This window comes from Suricata suricatta, chromosome 3 (assembly GCF_006229205.1).
Source record: "Suricata suricatta isolate VVHF042 chromosome 3, meerkat_22Aug2017_6uvM2_HiC, whole genome shotgun sequence".
Taxonomy (NCBI): Eukaryota; Metazoa; Chordata; class Mammalia; order Carnivora; family Herpestidae; genus Suricata; species Suricata suricatta.
The window spans coordinates 33,255,476-33,279,516 of record NC_043702.1 but is presented as its reverse complement, the minus strand read 5'-3'; the positions used below and the strand labels follow the sequence as shown (position 1 = coordinate 33,279,516).

At 37.2% G+C, this 24,041-nt stretch overlaps 2 protein-coding genes across 6 annotated transcripts in view; one reads left to right on the top strand and one right to left on the bottom strand.

The window, feature by feature from the left end:
- The window catches only part of NIF3L1 (NGG1 interacting factor 3 like 1), a 42,748-nt gene extending 38,699 nt beyond the window's left edge, over positions 1–4,049 (top strand). Inside the window, exons 12-14 of one of the 5 annotated variants that reach the window (XM_029934111.1) lie at positions 1,707–1,799; positions 2,570–2,632; positions 3,431–4,049. The gene's annotated coding sequence lies outside the window, so the exon portion shown is untranslated. Of the gene's footprint in view, positions 1–1,706; positions 1,800–2,569; positions 2,812–3,430 lie in introns of all 5 variants that reach the window. The other 4 variants (XM_029934109.1, XM_029934108.1, XM_029934112.1 and 1 more) reach the window with 4 other exon arrangements.
- Positions 1–24,041, bottom strand: part of ORC2 (origin recognition complex subunit 2) — a 43,754-nt gene that overhangs the window by 9,999 nt on the left and 9,714 nt on the right. Inside the window, exons 5-13 of the mRNA XM_029934107.1 lie at positions 18,384–18,473; positions 14,778–14,870; positions 14,317–14,348; positions 11,685–11,745; positions 9,396–9,586; positions 8,033–8,131; positions 5,321–5,430; positions 2,550–2,682; positions 1,681–1,777 (exon numbers count right to left, since the gene is read on the bottom strand). Coding sequence (XP_029789967.1) covers positions 1,681–1,777; positions 2,550–2,682; positions 5,321–5,430; positions 8,033–8,131; positions 9,396–9,586; positions 11,685–11,745; positions 14,317–14,348; positions 14,778–14,870; positions 18,384–18,473 — 906 coding nt within the window. The remainder of the gene's footprint in view (positions 1–1,680; positions 1,778–2,549; positions 2,683–5,320; positions 5,431–8,032; positions 8,132–9,395; positions 9,587–11,684; positions 11,746–14,316; positions 14,349–14,777; positions 14,871–18,383; positions 18,474–24,041) is intronic.

Below are 24,041 nucleotides of genomic sequence, written 5' to 3'. Positions count from 1 at the left end.
TATTGTATATAAACAAAATATGCATCACATAAATGAATATACACATATAAAATAAAAAATAACTCAGGTACCTGTTTTCATGAGCATATAAATAATACCAAAATTCTCTATCAGATTAAGTTACTGCTTTTATTTTTTAAAGTTACTCCTTTTAATATTTAAGTAGTGACTAAGTGCCAATTGTTGGACCCTAAATAATTTTATTTTTAATTTTCTGAAATACAAGTCAAAACAGTCGCACCAAAAGAATAACAAAAAAATGCTTTTGGGGGCACCTCTGTAGCTCAGTCAGTTAAGTGACTCTTGTCTCAGCTCAGGTCTTGGTCTCGTTGTGAGTACAAGCCCCACACTGAGCTCCGTGCTGGGCATGTAGGCTATTTAAAAAAAAAAGCTTTTTTCCCATTCTGCAGATTTTAGAGTATGAAACTATTCAAATGCAGTAATATTTCCTAAGAATAAATAGGAAAAATGTTTTATAAAAATATTAAACAATATAGAAATACCAAAGATGCGTGTATCAACTGGGCGTACTTCCCACAGGCCAAGTAAAACCTGAAAACTATTCTGAAATAATAGGCTTTCGGTTATACAAACTTGGGTGCTTGGAGTAATTCTTTCCTAATAAGTGAAGTTCATGGAAAAATAAAGGGCAAGTTACTTCTGAGAAATCTAAATCAGCACTGAGAGAAGTGTTGTTATTGAAATAATCCCCATTTTTGTATATCATAATACAGATCTTCCTCAGTCTCAGATGGGGATAGATCATGATAAACCCATTCTCAATTGGAAATATAAGTCAAAAATGCTTTTAATACACTCAACCTATTCAACATCATAGCTTAGCCTAGCTCACCTTTTTAGTTTAGTTTTGTTTAATTTTAGTTAACATACAGTACAATGTTGGTTTCAGGAGAATTCAGTGATTCATCACTTACAAAAACACCCAGTGCTCATCACAAGTGCCCTCCTTAATACCCATCACCCATCTAGCCCATCCCCCACCCACCAACCCTCAGTTTGATCTCTATCTTTAAGAGTCTCTTGTGGTTTGTTTTCCTCTCTTCTCTTCTCCCCCATCTACCCACATATTCATCTGTTTTGTTCCTTAAATCGCACATAGGAGTGAAATCACATGGTATTTGTCTTTCTCTGACTTATTTTGCTTAGCATAATACACTCTGGCTCCATCCATATCAATGCAAATGGCAAGATTTCATTCTTGTTGATTAGGCTAGCCCACCTTAAATGTGCTCAGAATGCTTACATTAGCCTACAGTTGGGTTAAATCATTTAACACAAAGTCTATTTTATAAGAAAGTGTTGAATAGCCTACGTAATCTATTGAATACTGACAGTGAAAAACAATGGTTGTATGGGTACAGAATGGTTATATTAGTTGCTTACTTTCAGGGGCATGTGGCTGACCAGGCACTGTGGCTTGCTGTCACTGCCCAGCATCATGAGAGAGTATAGCACCACATGCCAGCAGCCCAGGAAAAGATTAAAAATGCAAAATGTGAAGTATGCTTTTCTACTGAATGCGTACTGCTTTTGCACCATCATAATGTCAAAAAGTGGGAAGTCAATCCATTTTAAATTGGGGACCACCTATCTGTGCACGAATTAGTAGAAATGTCTGTTCAGCTTTCCCCTAAAACTAGAGCATCTACTTCATGTTACCTTCTTTAAATTTGTTTACTATCCAGTCTAGCTGATCCAGTAGACTGCGGAAAGTACCCATATGATCGAGGACTTCTTCTGTTATAGAATTCAGGATCTATATCATGAAAGTGCAAGAGGTACATCAATTACTACTTATTCTAGCATAACAGAATAAATACAACTAGCCAATCAATCCTTTCTTATAAGCTAAAAATGAATTTAGATTTCCTATCAAGTCTAAAAAACCACTTAAAAAGTCCTACTGGTACTTAAGTATATCTAATTCGTTTTTGGCATTAAGTCATGGCAAAAATGAAACATGGAAGAATACCAAAGATGTAAAGATAAGAGGGTAGCAAAAATAACCCCCCTCCAACAAAACGGGAAACATTAGAAAATTATAGATTTATGAAAGGAAATGGGTGGGATACACACATTAAAGACACTTTTCAGGAATTCTGCATTGTTAATATCCAGCACCAAAAGGTTTTTGTTTTCAAATGATGAAAAGACACAAGTATTTGCATTAAAACTGATCTGTGATGTATTATAAAACTATTACTACTTTTAGAGTACCAAAGTGACATAACGGCAATAATAAAATCAAAGTCTTCCATAATCCTGTCTTAATAAAAGTACTCTTGGTGTTTGGTAAACAAAACTGACATTTCTCTAATATTTAATGTATTTATCAGTTGCAAAGTAGGAAATTCAGAGATGAGGATTCAAAGCTAGAACCCTGAGTGAGTTCCAACACATGACCTTAAGCACTACGCAATCCTACTAGAGTGAAGGCTAAAAAAATTTGAATGTTCCAGAATGTAATGGTATGGGTATGGAATGGGAGGGGATATAATGTTGTTCCTTTTAACATTTTTGAAACTTACGGATTTCACACTTATTCCAGGAAAGAAGCCATTGATGACAACATGAATGGAATCTTGCAGCACAGCGGATCGAAACCTTTCTAGTAAATCTCTTTTAGAACCCAAACCAAAAAGCACAATGTTGAACCCCAGGCTGTTAGGAAAGACAGCATTCACGAAGTTAAAGTTCAGTACCTCTTACTTAATTTTGAATCAAGTTATAAAAAAATACAGAAAGAACTAGGATGACTAAAGAACTACATTTATTCCCAATTTATACAAGGTAAAGGCACAATTTTATTATTGTCTGTACACCAAACTTACAGGTCCAGCATCAGTAACTTTCTCTCCAGCTCTTAACACCTGTCAAATGATGGGTGGCTGGAGGCAAGGGAGCACAGTAGGCACAAGCACTAAACAGCTGTGCAGGCTGAAGGTGAGTTTTAATAGATTAGGAAAGGTAAGCAGAGGCCAAGTCACAAAGGTCTTGTTAAGTCAACTAAGACATTGATTAGATTTTATTTAAAGGACAATGACCATTTAAAAGTAACTAGTAAGGTGTTAACTGAAAGGTTTTAAGTAGGAAAGTAGCATGATATTTTCACACTGGCTGAATACGGAGAATGGACAGAAGGAGGGGAAAGCTGCCAAAGACGATGAGCTTGAATTAGGTGTTATGGAGAAAAACAGAAATTGTCAAGAGCTTTACAGGTTAAATCAACAGGATTTGGAAAGTGATTAGATATGGAAGGTGAGGGAAAGGGAATATTTCAAAGTAACTTTTTTTTTTAGCATAGGCAACTATGTGGATGAGGGGACTTTCACTGTGCCAGGTGGCAGGGGCAGGTGGCAATGAGGGGTTTAAGAGGAGTTAAATTTTATATATATTGAATTATTTACAGGACATCGACATGGATGTTGTATGCCTCCAGTATACAGTGATGTAACTGTATGTGCTGCTGAGGAGTGAATCTGGGCTGGAGATACATCATGGAAGTTAGTCACATGCAAAAAGCAATCAAAGCCCGGAGAGTCAATGAGAAGATCCTGAACACCAAAGCACCGGGGGGCGGCGGGGGGTCAAGCTGAATCTCAACTCCATGATTGTTTACAGAGGCCCATCAGAAACATTTATGTGATGCTCTGTAGCAATGAGAGGCAGCCTAGAAATAGAAGAAAAGCTAACCCTCAAAGTAGAGATTAGCAAGGTAGCAGCAGCAGAAAAAAGTAAGGGAATTCAGAGAGTTGACGGTTCTGTTGAAGTAGTTGACTGAGGTCTAGGCTGGGAAGCAAAGCCAAACAAGTCGTCAGAGGTGACATACTGGAAGGAGGGACTGGTGGGTGCTGGGGGAGGGATCAGAGTAAAGAGCTACTTTACAAATTTATGAACAACAGATCTATAAATAGTTATTAAGAGAAGCTGAGGTCTTAGCAGGGGAGATAGGCATAACCCTTTGCTGTACTACTGGCAAAAGAAAGCCAGGGATCAATTGAGGAAAATTATATCAATTTCTAGTTTTACTGCTTGGTGGACCTGACTTCTTAATTATGACTATGTAACTGAGTATATATTTACAATACCATACACTTTAAGCACATCCTTATACTAGGATCCTTTTTAATAAAAGTGTAAAAGTAATTATAGTAAAAAAAAAGTTTTTAAAATTTTTTTTTAATGTTTTATTTATTTTTGATACAGAGAGAGACAGAGCATGAGAGGGGGAGGGGCAGAGAGAGAAGGAGGCACAGAATCCGAAGCAGGCTCCAGGCTCTGAGCTAGCTGTCAGCACAGAGCCTGACACGGGGCTCGAACCCACGAACGTGAGATCTGACCTGAGCCGAAGTCAGAGGCTTAACCGACTGAGCCACCCAGGCGCCCCAAAAGAGTTTTAATTTTAATCATTCTTCTAGTTGTTTTAATGGGAATTTGAAATTTAACCTGAGGTATCTGAAAAATGGTAAAATTAAAAAAATATTCTAAGAATTTTAAAATGGTAAAATAATGTTTATGGGACACAGAGGTCTGAAGATCTATAGTACATGAATACAGAAAGAGATAAATATATGTACTTTTTAGAAACTGCCATGGAAAACGAGATTAAAATCTAATTGAGGGGCACCTGGGTGGCTCAGGTGGTTAAGTGTCTGAATCTTGATTTCAGCTCAGTTCACGATCCCAGGGATGTGGGACTGAGCCCCTCATGGGGCTCCACACTGAGCATGGAGTCTGCTTAAGATTTTTCTCTTTCTCGGGGCGCCTGGGTGGCTCAGTCAGTTAAGCCTCCATCAAGTCATAATCTCGTGGTCTGGGAGTTCGAGCCCCTTGTCGGGCTCTGTGCTGACAGCTCACAGCTTGGAGCCTGCTTCAGATTCTGTGTCTCCCTCTCTCTGCCCCTTCCCTGCTCATGCCTCTGTCTCTTTCTCTCAAAAGTAAATAAATATTAAAAAAAATTTTTTTTAATTCTCTTTCTCCCTCTAACCCTCCCCTGCTCTCTTGCTCTCTCTTAAAAAAAAATCAGTCTTGACAGATTAGACTTTTCAATATTTTTACAAGTAACAACAATCCTAATAAAGGCTATCTTACCAATGGCTTTCACATATGATAGACACATTTCTTGAAAACTAGATTTTCTGAGATGAGTCATACAACATGACATTTCTACATCTGAATCATATATAGGAAAACACCTATTTTTCAAATTTTTATATATAAACAAGCTGATTGCAAAAAGGACATTAAATGTTAAATTGGTTTGATTTTAACACACAGACATGTAAATAATAGTACTTACCGTAACTGCAACATCCATTTGTGAAATAATTGTTCATACTGTTGGTTTAGTTGTTTAAGTTCAGCAGAAAAGGAAGGAGAAACCTTGCTCAATAAGTTATGCAAAGTTTGCTTAAAAAAAAAAAAGAAAATCACTCTCAAACCACATACATCAAAATCAGCAGAAACTAAAAATATTTCCTTAGAGGCAGACATTAAAAGAGGCCATTAGTGGAAATATTACTTTAACCAGGCTTGATAATGAGTGCATCAACTGATATACTATTTCAACGATTTAAAAATGCAATTTGTGTTCTTAAAAAAATTTTAAACCAAATCAAGACAGACTTTTTAAAACCTATGGATTTGTAGAAATGTGAAAGCTTAAGGTAACAATATGAACTCGCAGAAAACATTAAAAGTTCTTTATAATTTCTCATTATCACTAATAAGATAAAATTGTATCACTGGTCCTCTATCAAAACTACTTCTAACAAATTCCTTTGATAAGTATGGCAAAGGTTTTTGTGTTTTTAGTGTAAGATTTGATTTTTAAGTAATCTTCACACCCAATATTGGGCTCAAACTCACAACTCCGAGATCTAGAGTCACATGCTCTGCTGACTAAGCCAGCCAGCTGCCCCAGTATGGCAAAGCTTTTTAAACAATAATGTAAACAAACTGAGGAAGGTACTCTGCCCTGTACCCAAAACTTGGAAACTCATGTTGGTGAATCAAACATAGCTCACTTTTTAGAATGGAAACCCTAGCAAAAGCCTGTATATGCATTTTACTCTGGCACTACAGTGTTTCCATGATTCTACCCTTAAAGTAAAATATTCTTTTATTTTTCCTTAAACCAGACTATTTAAAAATGTTCTTTTTTTGAGAGAGAGAGAGAGAGTGTGTGTGAGTGTGAGACAGACAGAGAGAGAGACACAGAATCTGTAGCAGGCTCCAGGCTTTAAGCTGTCAGCATAGAGCCCGACGCAGGGCTTGAACTCCCAAACTGTGAGATCACAACCTGAGCCAAAGTCAGATGCTTAACCGACTAAGCCATCCAGGCTCCCCTAAAATATTCTTTTAATACTAAAGGCTAGAGTTGTAGTCAGCATCCCAGGCATTCAAGTCTGTTTAGGTTTTATTTATCCACATAAAGAGAAACAGGACAAGTTCTAAGTAACTGTTAAGTGGGTAGTTTTAAAAAATTTCTCTGATTCCTTCTGAAGTTTAGAGCTCTGAAAAAGCAGATAAAGCACTAATATCATTTCCAGTAGTCATTTATATCAGATTATCAGGGCATATTCACACCTAACTGTGAACTCTGGGAAGTTGTCTATAAACTTTAATTTGAAACTTCAGTGTTCCTGGAGAATCACACCATTGGCCTCAATACTTCCCATTTCCCTATATCCACCCCCTCTGCCATGTGACTTTGTCTCCCACTAAAGAGGTGGAATCTAGTTCCCTGCTCTTTGCTTTGTTTGCAGCCACGTGATTTGCCGGGACCATCAGAACAAGGCAGAAGTGACACTGGGTCAGTTTTGAGCCCAGGCTGTAAGAGGTCCTGTGTTTTTCCACTTCTTACATCTCTAGCATCATCATGAGAAGAACATGCCTCAGCTAGCCTGCTGGTCCAATGAGGAAGAGAGACATATGGAGCAAATCCTTGATCAGCCAACCCCCACCTGACCCACAGACATGAGAAAGAAAACATAAATGCTGAATGACACATGCTAGTGAGACTCTACTTGTTAGCTATGTCCACAATCACTGAAAGACCTTCTCTCCTTCATTATGGGTAACAGGTGTTCCTTTCATAGAGCGCTTTCTCCCTCTCCATCCTATGAAGTCCTGCTTTGACTCCAGACCCATTTATTCTGGTCCCATGTTGCTTATATAGAAATCTATGCACTAAGCAGATGCCATCTCCTCTCCAGAACAAGTTGGCTTCTTGACATATTTTCATTTGTCTCTGATCTGAGTCTCAATACCAATAAGCCAGGTGAAAAAATCCGCCACATAGCAGCACATCTTCCAGGTCATAGCAGTTTACATTCTCCTCCTTCCTGTATCTTGAAAACTATCATCAAAAGCCCTGTATACCTTAGAAAATTGCAAAAAGTCTCAATTCTCTTTGAGCCAATAACAGTCATCTCTTCTTGATTCAGATCAGCAACCCCTTGCTACTAAAAGATTTTCTCAGATGGTTTCTGTCTTCTCTGTCAGTCAACCTCAAAACTAGTATTTTTTTTTAAATGAGATACCAGAACCATAGTATATAGTAACCTTGTTATTTTACTGTACTGAGCAGATTTTCTGTAATATCAGAAGCAGCTTTCCTCTGCTCTTTGCAAGATTTGTAACTAAAGGAGTCTGTCATGGTCTTTATTTTATGACCAGTGTGAAGTGCAATGAATATATGAGGTAAAGAATAACAGAGACTAATGCTACATGGGTAACAAAGAAACTATGGCCCTGATGATTAACATAAATCCTGCAATGATAAAGCAGAGAAAAAAATGTTATTATCGTATATCAAACAATTCTAATCTATTGAATCATTTAGCATTTTATGTAATGAAATATATAATAGTTATGTTAATTTGTATTTCCTTTTATCGGGACAATAATTCTGCTTGTGTAAACTCACCCTTCACATTTGCTGCTTATGCAGTATATTTTTTAGCTCACAATAAAAAAAAATGTAGAAGTAACATTCCTTGCAACACACCTGATCCAGTTTAGCTCGCTTTAGTTTCTGCAGTGTTCTGTCAGAGGTTAAAACTTTTGAACTGCTATGAGCTTCAAAATATTCTTCTACTAAATCACTCTGAAAGTAGATAGAGCAAAGTCAGTTCTTAGTTCCAGATATGTATTTTATATCAAAACCAGACAGTTATATCAGCATAAGATAGGATATGTGAAACACATGGCAGCATTTTCTTTTTGCAGCAACAATACAGATCAAGGACCAAGCAAATGTAATTCTATTTAATTCTAGTAGTAAAACTGAGTAACTCTTAGGATCATAACAGTTAAAAGAAATGACTACATTGAAGTCGTCTTCACAAAAATGATTCCCAAGTTCCAACATAAAATTTCCATTTAGACTTAAAAAACAAGAGGGGTGGTGGTTAACTGTTAGGACCTTCATTCTGCCTCACACAGGCCTGCGATCCGCTAATATTAGCGTAGTTGACACACTGAAAATGAGGAGGAAATCAACTGCAGAGTGGGAAAAATAGAGCTGCCTACTATTCCAGGAAAATGGCTTACTACTTCTTCCACGAACTTGGGGCAGAACCAACCTCCATGGCGGTAAGAAGGGATGGAAACCTTCCCGGCAGTAGGCTTCCTACACTGCTCCGAACCTTCAGTAGGCTTCCTACACTGCTCCGAACCTTTACACAGAGCACCGGATAGTCAGCCTTTCCTCGGGTCACGGTGCGTATGATGTTCTTCCAAACAACTCAACATGGATCCACAGCCACGCTGCTTACTACTTAAACTGACTTGAACATATCACCAATGTTACAAAAATAAAACTATATAAAAAGGTATACACTGAGAAGTCTTACTTCCAGTTATCCAATCAAAATTTATTTAAAAGCTCATTTTTTACAACTGATTTGAGATGAACCCTTTAGCACATGGCACTGACACATGAATATGCACGCAGTGAGGCCAGAATAGAAAGCTGAGAAACAGACACAAATACATAGGGGCATTTATGTGAAAGACTGAGAAAATATAAAAGTAAAGGAAAAACTATATTAATCCCCCATTTGGATCTCTTTTCTTAGGTAGCTTATCTTTAACTTTTTCTTACATGTATTTATTTTTGAGAGATAGAATGAGACAGAGCATGAGCGGAGGAGGGGGAGAGAGAGAAGGAGACACAGAATCCAAAGCAGGCTCCAGGCTCTGAGCAAGAGTTCAGCACAGAGCCTGATGTGGGGCTCGAACCCACGAACCGAACCGTGAGATCATGACCTGAGCCCAAGTCAGACACTTAACCAACCAAGCCACCCAGGTGCCCCTAGGTAGCTTATCTTTAAAATACTGCACAATTTTTCCTTAAAGTCTCCACTTACCGTTTTGTCTCTTTTCATTTTCTTAGAAGGTGTTTCTTTGCAAACAGGAGCTGAAACTACTCTATTCTGAGATGCAATCTTTTGGCTCAATGTGGCTTCATTAGTGTCCTCTTCATATTCTTGTGCAACTCCTTCATCTTCCGAGTTGGAAGCAGAATATTCACTTTCACTGTCAGAATGAGACCCTGGAACTGTGGGGCAAAAAAGCAATTGGGAAAATTTGACAGTTTGACAAGAGAGGCATTGAAGGGTAATGGAAAGTGCATGGACTTGGAAATAAAAGAATTTCACTTCTGGTGAAACGACGTCTGACACCCAGGAACTGTGGCAGAAATTGCCAGTCATACCTAGTACATTCTCTTTCCTTTTTCCTTACTAACAGAACTAACAGTTTAGTAATATGTGGCAATGTGTCTCACCCTAAGGGATAAATAATCACGGTAATTATCTTTTCCTTTGCCAGATACCTCTTTTGCAACTAGCATTGGCTATATAACCGATGAAACTTGAGGGAAAATTTGCTAGAAGTTTCTGGGAAAGATTTCCCTCACTTATGGAAGGAAAGCCACTTATTTATACCAATGGCTTAAAGCTAGATAAGCCATTTTGCAATATGAAGCATTCAAACTGAAAGGTGAAAAATGCTGGTAGCACAGCAAGAAGACAGGAAGAACCAGGTCCTTTACAACACTGTTGAGTTACCTCAACCATGGAACTGTGTACCCCAGGCTTCTCATGATGTGAGATAATTCAATGTCTCTGGTGTAAGCCATTATTGTAGAATCTTCTGTTGCTGACTATACTGAAAACATCATCCTGACTCAATAAATGGTAACTACTATAAATACTATTAATACAAAAGCACATTCCATCCCAGAGTTGATACAAGAATTAAGTTTATTTATTCTGAGAGAGAGAAAGACGGAGAGAGAGAATCCCCAGCAGGCTCTGCACCGTCTGTGCAGAGCCCAGTGAAGGGCTCAATCCCATGAACTGTGAGATCATGACCTGAGCCGAAATCAAAAGTTGGACGCTCAACTGAGCCACCCAGGTGCCCCTAAAATAATTTTTAACTTCCTAGAAGGCAGGAACTTACTTGGCTTTCTATAGCATTCAGTAAAACTATGAATATTTAAAATGGTTTCATTATAAAATTTCTAAACAATCAACAGAACCACTTACAAAACTATCTCAAAACCCTTAAAGGCATGTTATTTTATTGGAGATACATTTTTAACCTCAATATCTATTGACTATAATGTAAAAAACAGAAGTGTTAGGTGTTGGAGTTAAAAATATAAGATATATTGGGGCGCCTGGGTGGCTCAGTCAGTTGAGCATATGGCTTTGGCTCAGGTCATGATCTCATGGTTCGTGGGTTCGAGCCCCACATCGGGCTCTGTGCTGACAGCTAGCTCAGAGCCTGGAGCCTGCTTCAGATTCTGTGTCTCCCTCTCTCTCTCTGACCTTCCCCTGCTCGCACTGTCTCTGTCTCTCAAAAATAAATTTAAAAAAAATCTTTTTTTAAATATATATAAGATATAGTTCTTGCCCTTAAGGAATCTACAGTTTATTTGAAGAAATGAACATATCTTTTTTTTTCATGAAGAGAAGTAAGTAGTGATAATAATAAAAGATACTAATAGCAGGGTGTCTGGCTGGCTCAGTCAGTAGAGCGTGAGATTCTTGATCTCGGGTGTTCAAGCCCCACATTGGGTGCAGAGCTTACTTAAGAAAAAAAAAAAAAAGGATAGTAATAGCTAATACCTGTTAAGCACATATCAAAGTCAAGTCCTATACTAAGTACTTCTGACATCTTTTTTTCCCATTACTCTTAGAACTATGGGGCTGGTACTGTTCCTGTCCTTGTTTTGCAAATGAAAAAACAGGCAGAGAGAGATCTCTCAGTGACAAGTTAAAGATAAAAAGCAAGCAGTCTAAGACTAGAACCTAAACACTTAACTATTACTGCCCCTTGTTTAGGTGCTTTTTTAAAAACTCAGTTCTTTTTTAAGTTTATTTGAGAGAGAGTGTGTGCACCCAAGCAAGTGGGGGGGAAGGGGGAGGGAAACAAGGGGCGGGGAGAGGGAATATGAATCCCAAGCAGGTTCTGCAAAAATAGCTCAGATTTGAGATTTTTCAAATATTCAGCTTTAGTGCAGAGCCTGACACAGGGCTTGAACTCACAAACCATGAGATCATGACCTGAGCCAAAATCAAGAGTTGGATGTTTAACTGACTGAGCCAGCCAGATGCCCCAAAAACCTCAATTTAAAAAGAAATACATACCTATTAATCTTTTCCTTAGACCACTAGGTGCTGTTGATAGAAATTCACTTTTATCATTGTTCTGTTTAAAAATAAAGCAACATAGTTTCAATAGTCAAATAATAATGATGACCGGGAAATTAATGACGGATGAGTGAAAGAAGCTAAAAAAGAAGAAAAATACTTGTTTTCATTAGACTACCTTTTAGATGAGACTAATTCCTAGAAGTAGAAAACAATGACAAATGAATCTGTCAGGAAAAAACAGTATATGGCAACAACAAATTCCAAAGGATTCTTTAAAGCGATTCCAGAAGTTGACTTCTAGACATCTATAAAGTATTTATTATTTTGTAAAAAAAACCCTAAGTATATGAATGAGACTTTTGAACCACTTTCACCCATCAGATGAGCAGAACAGTTCTTTTTTAAAAATGCTTGTAGTATCCAGTGATAATGAGTAAGCAAAGCAATGGGCACACCTATACATATGGACCTTTTAATGTGTGAGCAATTTTCTGGTATTTAAGTATTACTTTCTGTGAGGAGCAGAGAAACAGATCTATACAATTTACTTCATTACTTAAAAATTTTTAAATACAGAAGTACAAAGTCTATCTTCCTTTTCCTCACAGAATACTTAAACACCAGTAAACTTATACATATTAAGTTTTCACAGTACCGATAAAAAGATAAAGTACCCTGTGTTATTTTGGCAATATGAAATTGAGACAAAAAATTTAAGTCTGTTGTCTTGTGGTAGGTTCTTGGCGCTAGTTTCAGATGTTAATGAATTCTGACGTGGGATATTAAGAACAGCACTGTAATAAATGAACTCAGCCCAATGAGTATATAACATAAACTTTTTTGATCCAAATCCTTAAAAAAGGTTTTTACATTTTGTCATCTTGATCCAGTACACATGTGCACAGTTATATAACTGAAACAAATTATAATGCGATAATACTCACAAAATAGACATTTTCAATTTTAGTCTCTCATTTTTTAAACTGTAGCTCATGACCTACTAAACTCATCTCAAGACTGAGAGTCGAGACAGCCTGCTTCCATATAGCTAAATTATCAAGTCTGAGAACACCTGTGTCAAAATAACCGTTTCAGAAAACTCTTGCTCAACTTACTTCAGTGTTTGCTATAGAAACTTACACAAACTAATTTATCTAGACAATTCGGGCAACCTGTTCTCCAATTAAGATAATAGATTACTCAGCAGGGCAAAGAGCTCATCAAATAGTAGTTCATTCATCAAAATGCAGTTCAAGACCCTCTCCTTATTGTGTCCACCAATCCTCAAATACCATGTACTGAATTTAGTCTAATATAGATCAATTCCCCACCTTGAGAGTCATGCCTTAAACCTTTTAAGTCCAGGTCCTTAAGCCCTATACACACTCTCTCCGGAACTCTCCCTTCTAAGACAGCGCATTAAAATGGTTACAGATGTTGTCTCTTATTGTTGTAGGTTTTCTGATGGTTTCTTAGGGAAATGGCAAGATCCACTAATGTGCTGTGATCCATACCTTGAAAACGAATGCGTCACTATATCTAAGTTCTTGACTGGATTATGGGAATAGGTGTTATTTTATAGCGATACAGCATACAAGCAATAATACAGGAAAAAAAGCATTGTTAAAGGCAAAGGAGGCTCTGACATGTCTAATCTCACATCTAGACTTGCCTAAACAAGACATTTGCACATAGGCCATAACCATGGCCCTGAATGTCTACACTCCATTTTTTTCCCTTCCAATACTCACATTCTTACAAGGGGTTTCCCAAGCTTAGCCTGAACATGTCTAAATTTACAGCCACCCAGGCCTGGACACACTCAACACTCACAGACTCACTGCCCTGGATCTGTCCATGCCCATGTAGGCTTGCTCATATCCAGCGAGGCCACTGGACAAGGCACAATGAAAAAACAAAATCACAAAAACACAGTGGATAAAAACTGTCAATTGTTTTCAGCTACCCTGGAAAGAATTTACCAAAACCAACTTTGTTTTCAAATGTAAATTCTGGGGGCACCTGGCTGGCTCAGTCAGTCAAAGTGTCCGACCTCAGCTCAGGTAATGATATCATGGTTCATGGGCTCAAGTCCCGCATTGGGCTCTGTGCTAAATGTTTGCTCAGAGCCTGGAGTTTGCTTCGGATTCTGTGTCTACTTCTTTCTTTGCCCCTCTCCCACTCATTCTCTGTCTCACTCTCTCAAAAATAAATAAATGTAAAAAAAATGTAAATTATCAAAGGATGTATTAATGGATTTAATGGACCTGGGATCAGTCCCTCAAGAAATAATAGAACATTATGTATAAAAACAGAATAAAACAAGGTCCATACAATTTTCAGCCAGTTCAACAGTGTCCTGAAAATACATAGGAATAGTTCTGACACAGAAATGGCCCAACAGTGCTAGAAGACCTGGCTTCATTTTCTAGCTTTTCTCTTTCCCAGTTAGATGAACTTAGACAAGTCATTTCACCTCTCTGAACCTGAGATTCTTCATCTAATGTAAGGTATCTAATTGGCAAATACCTTATAAAGCACTATATAAATTAAGAGATGAAGTGGATATTTTTCATCATGTCTTTGTAACACTAAGGCTTTTGCTAGCTTTCAGTCAGTTGCTTACCTTTACCTGAACTTTGTCTGAAGGAGACTGCCCTAAAGAATAAAACAAAAAGACATTACTTACCATGAACACTTCAATTTTCATCAGAGTCTAGTTTCATTAAACTGCCCCACAATTGTCCACAAACTGTTAGACTTCCAAATCCCTAAAGCCTTCTTTCAAATAGAATGTGGCAAAGCAAATTTTCCATGAACATTTAGTAACTCAAGCAAATATAAAAGGATTTTAAGACTGTTTCTAATCGGCCCTGTCAATCAACTTCAATCAGCACAGATATTTCCCCCTTTTACTGATGGCTAAATATGGGTATGCTAGGGCACACATTGGGGGTATTAACTGCATTTTGTTCAATAAAATTTCAAAACAGAAAAGAAAATATATACAAACGTACTTAGACAAGTAAAAAAGGTATAACTTGAAGCAACTATGAAAACTATTAAAGAACCAAGGTAAAATCTTACGCTTGCTACACTGAGGAATGTTTATCATAATTTCAGGATCATTCTTCAAATTCACTGAAACATTTTTTCTTGGTGTTTTTGCTAGTTCTGAAGCTGTAAACAGACAAAAGAAATATATAAAGCAATCTTTAATGGATGATTAAGGGGGGATTAAGATTAAGCAGATGAAGGGAGGAGATAGCTTTATTTCACTTATATAAATTCTTGGGGGGAGGGAAACCTGCCTGCTACTATTACCAAGAATATAAATAAACCTATCCATATTAAGAGTACTGCCTCTTTTACCTTAGTCTTCTTTCAATTATCTACAGATTGTCTAAAAAAAAAAAAAAACAAATAAAGAGCTTTGACCTTACTGCTTTCTAAAACTGTCAACCTCTCTCCATCTCCCTTCCATTGACAACTTTACACTCCTTCAGTTTCTTTATCATATACTCGAGGCATATCTTTGCCAGGGGGTAAGAAAGAATCGCCAGAAAATGGGATTTAAATCAAATGGAAGCGGTGTATATTTAAGATTATGCTTTAAAACTCTTAAATCTCCCATAACATGTGGTATATTTTATCTCTAAAATTCTATAATACATATGAATAATGTATAAAATAGAGCATTGAGCAGATAGCTGTTTCTGTAATGGAGCATCAGGTTAAATAGCTGGCTTCTAAACATAAAAGGCCATTTTATATGAAAAATATAGTCTTTACCTTTAAAAATACTTTCTTGAGGCACCTGGGTAGCTCAGTTGGGTAAGCATCTGATTCTTTTGGCTCAGGTCATGATCTCACAATTTGTGGGTTCAAGCCCGCTGTTGGGCTCTGGCCTGATGGCACAGAGCCTGCTTGGGATTCTCTTCTCTCCCTCTCTCTCTGCCCATCCCCTGCTCTCTCCTTCTCAAAATAAATAAATAAATGTATTTTAAAAGGTAGAACATTTGTGGGGACTGTCATGAGTATTTTGGATCAATTTCAAGTCTGGAAGACAAATTGTGTGAAATAGGTTAGAAAGAGCTTGAGTCAGTAAAGTGGCCTTAATTTACATGAATTCAACTGTACTTTTTTTTTTTTAAAGAGGGATATATGGAATAGCATATACCATTTTTCTCAGTGAACAACGTTCCAGTGTGTGTTAAGCTGGGAGATGAAAATCTATTCCTTAGTTAGGCTCCATTCCACATGCCCCTCATGCTATTAAGAAAATAACTATGGTATATTTTTTAATTAAAAAAATTTTTTTAATTCATTTTTGAGAGAGAATGAGTGAGGGAGGGGCAGAGAGAGGAGGAGACAGAGAATCCCAACCAGGTTCCGTGCTGTCAGCACACAGCCAGATGCAGGGCTTGATCCCATGAACCATGAGATCATGACCTGAGCTGAAATCAAGAGTCAAAGGCTTATCCGAGTGAACCACCCAGGTGCCCCATACTGAAATTTTTAAAATTTTATTTGTCTAGTGAGAGCTTCTCATTAGGCTATTATTTGATCCTATCAACCAATCTATTTTCAATTTCCCTAAAGTTATCTCTTTCTCCAAGCTGTTGAACTTCTTACTGCCCTTTCTACTTGGTATTTCTACCTTTGCTCTTTTCTTTTTCTTTTGCATTTATTTACTCATCCCAAACATGTATTTTACAAAGCCTCTCAATCTAACTCCTAGTGTATTTCTAGTCCCATATCTTGATTAGCCCAATTATATTTAATCATTTATATACAACAATATGGAATTTCCTGGCAGGTTATAATTATTTTAAAAACAATAATAATAAGGCCTTCTAATTCACTGGTACAATTAGATGTAAACATAATTAACAACAATAAATAAGTCAAACTTTTTTTTTTTTTAATTTTAGAGAACACGCAAGCAAGGGAAGGGCAGGAGAGAGAGAGGGAGAGAGAAAAAGGAGAATCTTAAGCAGGCTTCATGTTCATCACAGAGTCGCACAATCCTGGGGTCATGGCCTGAGCTGAAATCAAGAGCTGGATGCTCAACTGAGTCACCCAGTGCCCAAAAATACTCTTTAAAGAGAATCACAACTAAACGCAAGTCCAAACTGAATACAGATTTTGGAAAAGACGATCAGTCTCAAATTGAAAGCCATCTTTTTATGACTGTGCATTTCTTTAATTTGTGACAGAAATGCCTAATACAACAGTACTGAAGGTTCTTGTAGCCCATAGAATAGAAGACATAGATCATTAGTATGTGCATGGTGATTATCTACTTGAATAACTTCTACTTGGTTACTCCTCTGGGGCTCCTCTCTCCACTATTCTTTTTCTTCAATGTTCTTAGTCCTGTGTCATTGTTCTGGGGTTTCAGATTAGTCTTGGTGTCTATCTGATTCTTTCTCTAGTAATTATTTTAGCATTTCATCTCTGGTTTCTCAAAGATCCTATAAAGAATGCAGTCATTTTTACAGATTGAAAAACTGTTAATTTCTTAATGTGGATTATATATCTGTTTCTTAACAGATCAACTGTACATATCATGTTAGGTTCAGAATTAATAATGAATTTCATATTATACCTTTCAAAAAAGCTGAATTTTGCAAATGATTAAATATTATGTTCAATATTCAATATTCAATAATAATATTCAATAACATATAACACTTCTTATATGTCCCTCATTACTGTAAACAAGGTTTTCCACTTCATCTTGAATGTTTACCTGGTTACTGGTCAGAATGATTGCATATATTGGTGTTTTGCAATTACAGATCACAAGCCCTATTATACAACTTGACATTTTACAGGGTAATTATTATTCCCTTGTTCTTGGCTTCTGATTGTTCCCAAACCGTCATATACTTATGGACCTAATTCTCAAACTGCTTTCACATGTTATTTTATTTCCTCAAAGGTCTAAAAAATGGCCCCTTATACCACAGGACCCAAATAAAGTGCAGCCTGAATTTTTTAAAAGAATTGGATTGACAGTTTAATTTTAATGTTGCATGTAATTTATTTTAGTCTAGTTTTCAGAAAATCAGTAATCCATGTACAATTAGGGTAAGTGGTAACTTGAGTAAGAAAATTGTTACAACAGCCCATTTGTAACAATTTTATATAGTTTTCTATAATACATTTTTCTTTATGTAGTATAAAATTCTTAGTCAATAAATTCAGAGTATCTGTGAATTTAAAAATTTGTTCAGAACCTATGGCTAGATGTGGGAAGAAAACAAAGACAGGATTCCTACTAAGAGAAGTTTAAAACCTAGCTGAGAGCAGAAAACCTTAAAACCTAGCTGAGAGGCAGGGGCGCTGGGTGGCTCGGTCGGTTAAGCATCCGACTTTGGCTCAGGTCATGATCTCCAGTCTGTGAGTTCAAGCCCTGTGTCAGGTTCTGTAATGACAGCTTAAAGCCTGGAACCTGCTTCAGATTCCATGTCTCCCTCTTTCTCTGCCCCCCTCCCCTGATTGTACTCTCTCTGTCTTAAAAATAAACAAACATTTAAAGAAAAGACATTGGAGCATGAAAAAGAACTGACTTTACATATGCTTGAAAATGATATAAAATGATATTTCTCATTCTTTTAGGAAATGCATTAGGATGATAACTGGAGGGAATGTGGTAAAATACACCTTCTTAGAAAAGCAACATACCTAATTTAGACATCTTTTCAGAGGGTTTTCTATTCTGAAAGGAATAAACTTTATTCCCACCATCTGCAGCAGAGCCATTTTTCAAGGATTCTGAAAGAGAAAACGCAATATGCATTTTGGAAAACCAGGCAAAATTAACAGAAAAAAGTAAAATTTTAACTAAAAACTTAAGATCTGTATCCCTCTGTGTCTTGCATAAAGGTTTAACAATACATATTTACACATTCAACATTTAAAATTAGGTGACAGACTATGTTTATATAGATCTGAAACACAGAAAACACATTATTCTTCAAAAGTACACAAAAATAACTATATAAACACATACACACATACATACAAACCCCTCTCCTCCCCAAACCCTCCAGCCTAGAGGAATATGCAGTCAATTCATGAAGGGTTGCCCTGAGGAGGGAAAACAGAAGTGACTCTATTAGTTGTTTTCTTCTAGAAGTAAGCAGTGCCAAGCACAACTGAGTTAACTGACACTGAGATTTAAACAATTGTTACATGGTGGAAGCTCTCTTACTCTCTATCAAGACTACGGCTTAAATTTTATTCTTCAATCATCCCTTTTAATAACAACAGCTACCTACAAACTGGATACTCATGGCTAGTAGCCTACTCTCTGGCATAGTAATTCTCAAAGTGTGGTGGGGGCCTGAGGGCCAAAATTATTTCATAACAACACTAAGACATTATTTGACTTTTTCTCAATCAAGAGTAGATCATAGGTATTCCGGAGACTGCATGATGTGTGATGACCATAGCATCCTGTGGGCTAATGGAATGTGTGAAGCAGATATGAAAATTCAGCTGTCTCCTATTAAACCAGACATCAAAGAGATTTGCAAAAATGTAAAACAATTTTAATTCACTAGTTTAAATTAAATTAAATTAAGCTTAATTAAGTTAAATTTAAAAATTCACTAATTTTTTTTGGAAACAGTTGTTTCTCATCTAAATATATATAATTCATGTTAACATGTAATGGATTTATTACTGTTATTACAAAACAGTGCTAAACTGTTCAAAAGATGATGTTCACTACCCTTAATGTTTAAGAGTCCCCACTGTCTATGCACTAACACTTGGCATTATCTAAACTCCTTAGCCATATAAAATGAATCATATGGAGACAGTTGTTTTAATTTCCCTTTCCCTAATCACTAATGAGGTTGAACATCTTTTCACGTTTCTTATTTCTAAGGAGGAAGTATCTTCTCTATCCTGTGACTTGTCTTTTCACTTCTTTAGGGTGTCATCTGATAAAGAGAAGTACTGAATTTTTTTTTCAAATAGGTTTTATGTTTTAGAGCAGAAGGTACAGAGACTTTCCATATACCTCCTGCCCTCACAAATGCTCGGCCTCCCCCACTATCAACATGCAAGCCCACCGTGGTAGATCTGTTACAATCATGAACCTACACTGACACCTCATTATCACCTTGCATCCTCAGCTTATATTAAGGTTCACTCTTGGTGTGGTCCACTCTATCGGCTTTGATAAAAGCATGATGACAAAAGCATCCACCACAGTAGTATAATACAGAATAGTTTCAATGCCCTAAAAATCCTCTGTACTCTACCTATTCTGACCTCCCATCCTCTGACTCCTAGCAAACAGTGATCCCTTCACTGTCTCCATAGTTTTGCCTTTTCCAGAATGTCATACAGTTGGAATCATAGCTATCAGCCTTTTCAGATCGGCTTCTTTCACTTAGTAATATGCATTTAAGGTTCCTCCACATCTTTTCATATCTTTTTTTTAAGTGCTGAATAATATTCCACTGTATGGATATATCAATTTATTCTTGGTTAACTTTTTGGTTGCTTCCAAGCCATGGCAATTATGAATAAAGCTTCTGTAAACGTCTGTGTGCAGGGTGTGTGTGTGTGTGTGTGTGCGCGCGCACATGGGTGTAGGTTTTCGAGTGGATAGATGTTTTCAACTCATATGAGTAAATACAAAGAAGCACAATTGCTAGATCATATTCTAAGAATATATTTAGCTTCTAAGCAACTGCCAAACTGTCATTCAAAGAGTTGTACCACTTTGCATTCCCACCAGCAAGAAATGAGAATTTCTCTTGCTTCACAGCTTTGCTAGCATTTGGTGCTGTCAGTGTTTTGCATTTTGGCCATTCTAATAAGTGGCATCTCAATGTTGTTTAAATCTGCAATTTTTTAATAACATATAATGTTGAGTATATTTTCACATGCTTCTCTGCCATCTGTATATCTTCTTAGGTGAGATGTCTTGTCCCTCTGCTCATTTTTAAATCAGGCTATCGATCCATTTTCTCACTGTTGAGTTGTAAGAGCTCTTTGTGTATTTTGGGTAACGTTTCTTCAACAGATGTCTTTTGCAAATATTTTTCCTAATCTGTGGTTTGTCTTCTTGCAAAGAGCTGAATTTTAATAAGCTGAATGTGTCAATCTTTTCTGTTGATTGCATTAAATGAAATTCTTCTATAATCAAGTCAAAACCATATTCTTATATTTTCTTGTAAAAGCATTTACAATTTGCTTTTCATACATAAATCTTAAAGTAATCAACTTGTTTATGATGTGAGGCAGAGATCCAATTTCTTTTTGTCATAAGGATATAAAACAGTGTTGTCCCAACACTGTTTACCGACCAATTCATCCTCAGCTGAGTGATCCGCAATGCGCTTCTCTCATATATCCAATTTTCACATGCACTTATGTCGGTTTATGGCAAACCTGTACTTATGTACCTTAAATGTCTGGCACACAGACAAAATATGAATTTAAAGATACTGAGTAGTTTCTATGTAAACTAAATTAAACGCTTTATTTTTATTTTTTTATTTTTGAGAGACAAGGAGAGACAGCGTGAGCAGGGGAGGGTCAGAAGGAGAGGGAGATACAGAATCTGAAGCAGGCTCCAGGCTCTGAGCTGTCAGCACAGAGCCTGATGCGGGGCTCGAACCCATGAACCCTGAGATCTGACCTGAGCTGAAGCCGGACGCTTAACCAACTGAGCCACCCAGGCGCCCCTAAATTAAACGCTTTAGAAATATTTGATTAAAGTTATTAAAGCAATTAGTTTCAAATTAGATATGGGTGAGAAACCATAAAAGATTTAAGAAAAATTTTGAAAAAATACGAAAGCACACTACACCAAGACTGCATCAAAGTGTCTTTAAATATACAATCTAATGGAGGGAAATGAAACTGAAATCCTAAATGGTGCATTATGGATATGTTGTCTAAAAAAAATCCAACACCAATATCAAAAGGTGACAGTGTTCTTCAACCAGCTGACCTATACCAAACTTCTATTCAAAGACAAGACTCTGGTGTATACATGTGTGTGTGTGTGTGTGTGTGTGTGTGTGTGTGTGTATGCATATATATGTATATATATATGCTTATATATAAAACAAAATGTTTAGGGTACAGTATTTTTATGCTTTTCTGGTTCTGATATTTTGATTGACTAACAATGGTTCTGATCATATTGTCTGAGAAGATTTTTACTACACAGAACATTTTTTAAGGACACTCTTAATGTTTGTTTATTTTTGAGAGAGAGAGTGAGAGCTTGAGTGGGGGAGGTGCAGAGAGAGAGAGAGACAGAAGATCTGAAGTGGGCTCTGCACTGACAACAACAGGCCTCATGCGGGGCTCAAACCCACAAACCATGAGATCACGACCTGAGCTGAAGTCAGACACTCAATCGACGAAATCACCCAAGTCTCCCACATATTAAACTTTTTAATAAATTTTAAATTACTCAGAATGCACAAAACCCAAAAAACTATGAATATAGAAACCACAGAAGCAATTAAAGTGGGTAATAAATGTAACAAAAAATGCTTAATGCTGATGAGGGATCCTAATACTAGTTGATACAATCCTTCTAGAAAGCAATTTGCCAATATGTATGCCTCATAAAGTTCATACACTTTCACCAGTAATTCAACTTGTAGGTCTTATGAAGAAATAAGAGATCTAAACAAAGATTTATGTACCATCAGTCTAACAGAGGCCAACTATGTTATTTATAAATCAAAATGCAATTAGGACGGCTATTAAAAAAGGAAAACAGGGGTGCCTGGGTAAGTGTCTGACTTCAACTCAGGTCATGATGTTGCAGTTTGTGGGTATGAGCCCCGCACCGGGCTCGGTGCTGACAGCTCAGAGCCTGGAGCCTGCCTCAGATTCTGTGTCTCCCTCTCTCTCTGCCCCTCCCCTGCTCATGCTCTCTTTCTCTCAAAAATAAGCAAACATTAAAAAATTTTTTTAAAGAAAAACAAGTGTTGGTATGCATACAGAGAAACAGAAACACTTGTGCACTGTTGGCAGAAAAGTAAATTGGTATAGCTGCTATGGAAAATACTATGGAGATTCTTCAAAAAATTAAAAATAGAATTACCATATGATCCAACAATTCCACTTCTGGGAATATATCCAAAAGAATTCAAATCAGGGCTTCAAAAAGGTATTTGTACACCCATGTTCATAGCAGCATTATTCACAGTAGCCAAAAGGTCGAAGCCACCCAAAAGTCCACTGACAAATGGATAAACAAAATGTGGTATATGCATACAATGCAATATTATTCAACCTCAAAAAGGAAGGAAATTCTGACACATGCTACAACATGGATGAACCTTGAGGACATTATGCTCAGTGAAATAAGCCAGTTATACACATGAGAGTACTATATGATTCCACTTACATGCGGTACCTAGAGTAGTCAGTCATAGGAACTAGAAAGGTGGCTGTCAGGCTGTAAGGAAAAGGAACTGGGGAGTTGTTTAATGGGTAGAATTTCAGTTTTGTACAATGAGAAGAGTTCTGGAGATTGACTGCAAAACAATGTGAATGTACTTAATACTGAACTATATACTTTAAGTTCATAAATTTTATTACATATATTTCCCACAATTTTTATTTTTTCTCACAGTTTTTTATTTTATTTTTATTTTTTTTAAGTAGTTTATTGTCAAATTGGTTTCCATACAACTCCCAGTGCTCTTCCCCACAAGTGCCCTCCTCCATCACCACCTCTTTTCCCCCCTGCCCCTTCCCCTTCAACCCTCAGTTCATTTTCTGTATTCAACAGTCTCTCAGGTTTTGCATCCCTCTCTCTCCCCAACTCTGTGTCCCTCTTCCCCTCCCCATGGTCCTCCATTAGGTTTCTCCTGTTCTCCTGTTAGACCTATGAGTGCAAAGATATGGGATCTGTCCTTCTCCGCCTGACTTATTTCGCTTAGCATGACACCCTCGAGGTCCATCCACTTTCCTACAAATGGCCAGATTTCATTCTTTCTCATTGCCATGTAGTACTCCATTGTGTATATATAACCAATCTTCTTGATCCACTCATCAGGTGATGGACATTTAGGCTCTTTCCATGATTTGGCTATTGTTGACAGTGCCACTGTGAACATTGGGGTACATGTGCTCCTATGCATCAGCACTTCTGTATCCCTTGGGTAAATCCCTAGCAGTGCTATTGCTGGGTCATAGGGGAGGTCTATGGATAGTTTTTTGAGGAACCTCCACACTGTTTTCCAGAGCGGCTGCACCAGTCTACATTCCCACCAACAGTGCAGGAGGGTGCCCGTCTCTCCACACCCTCACCAGCATCTGTAGTCTCTTGATTTGTTCATTTTAGCCACT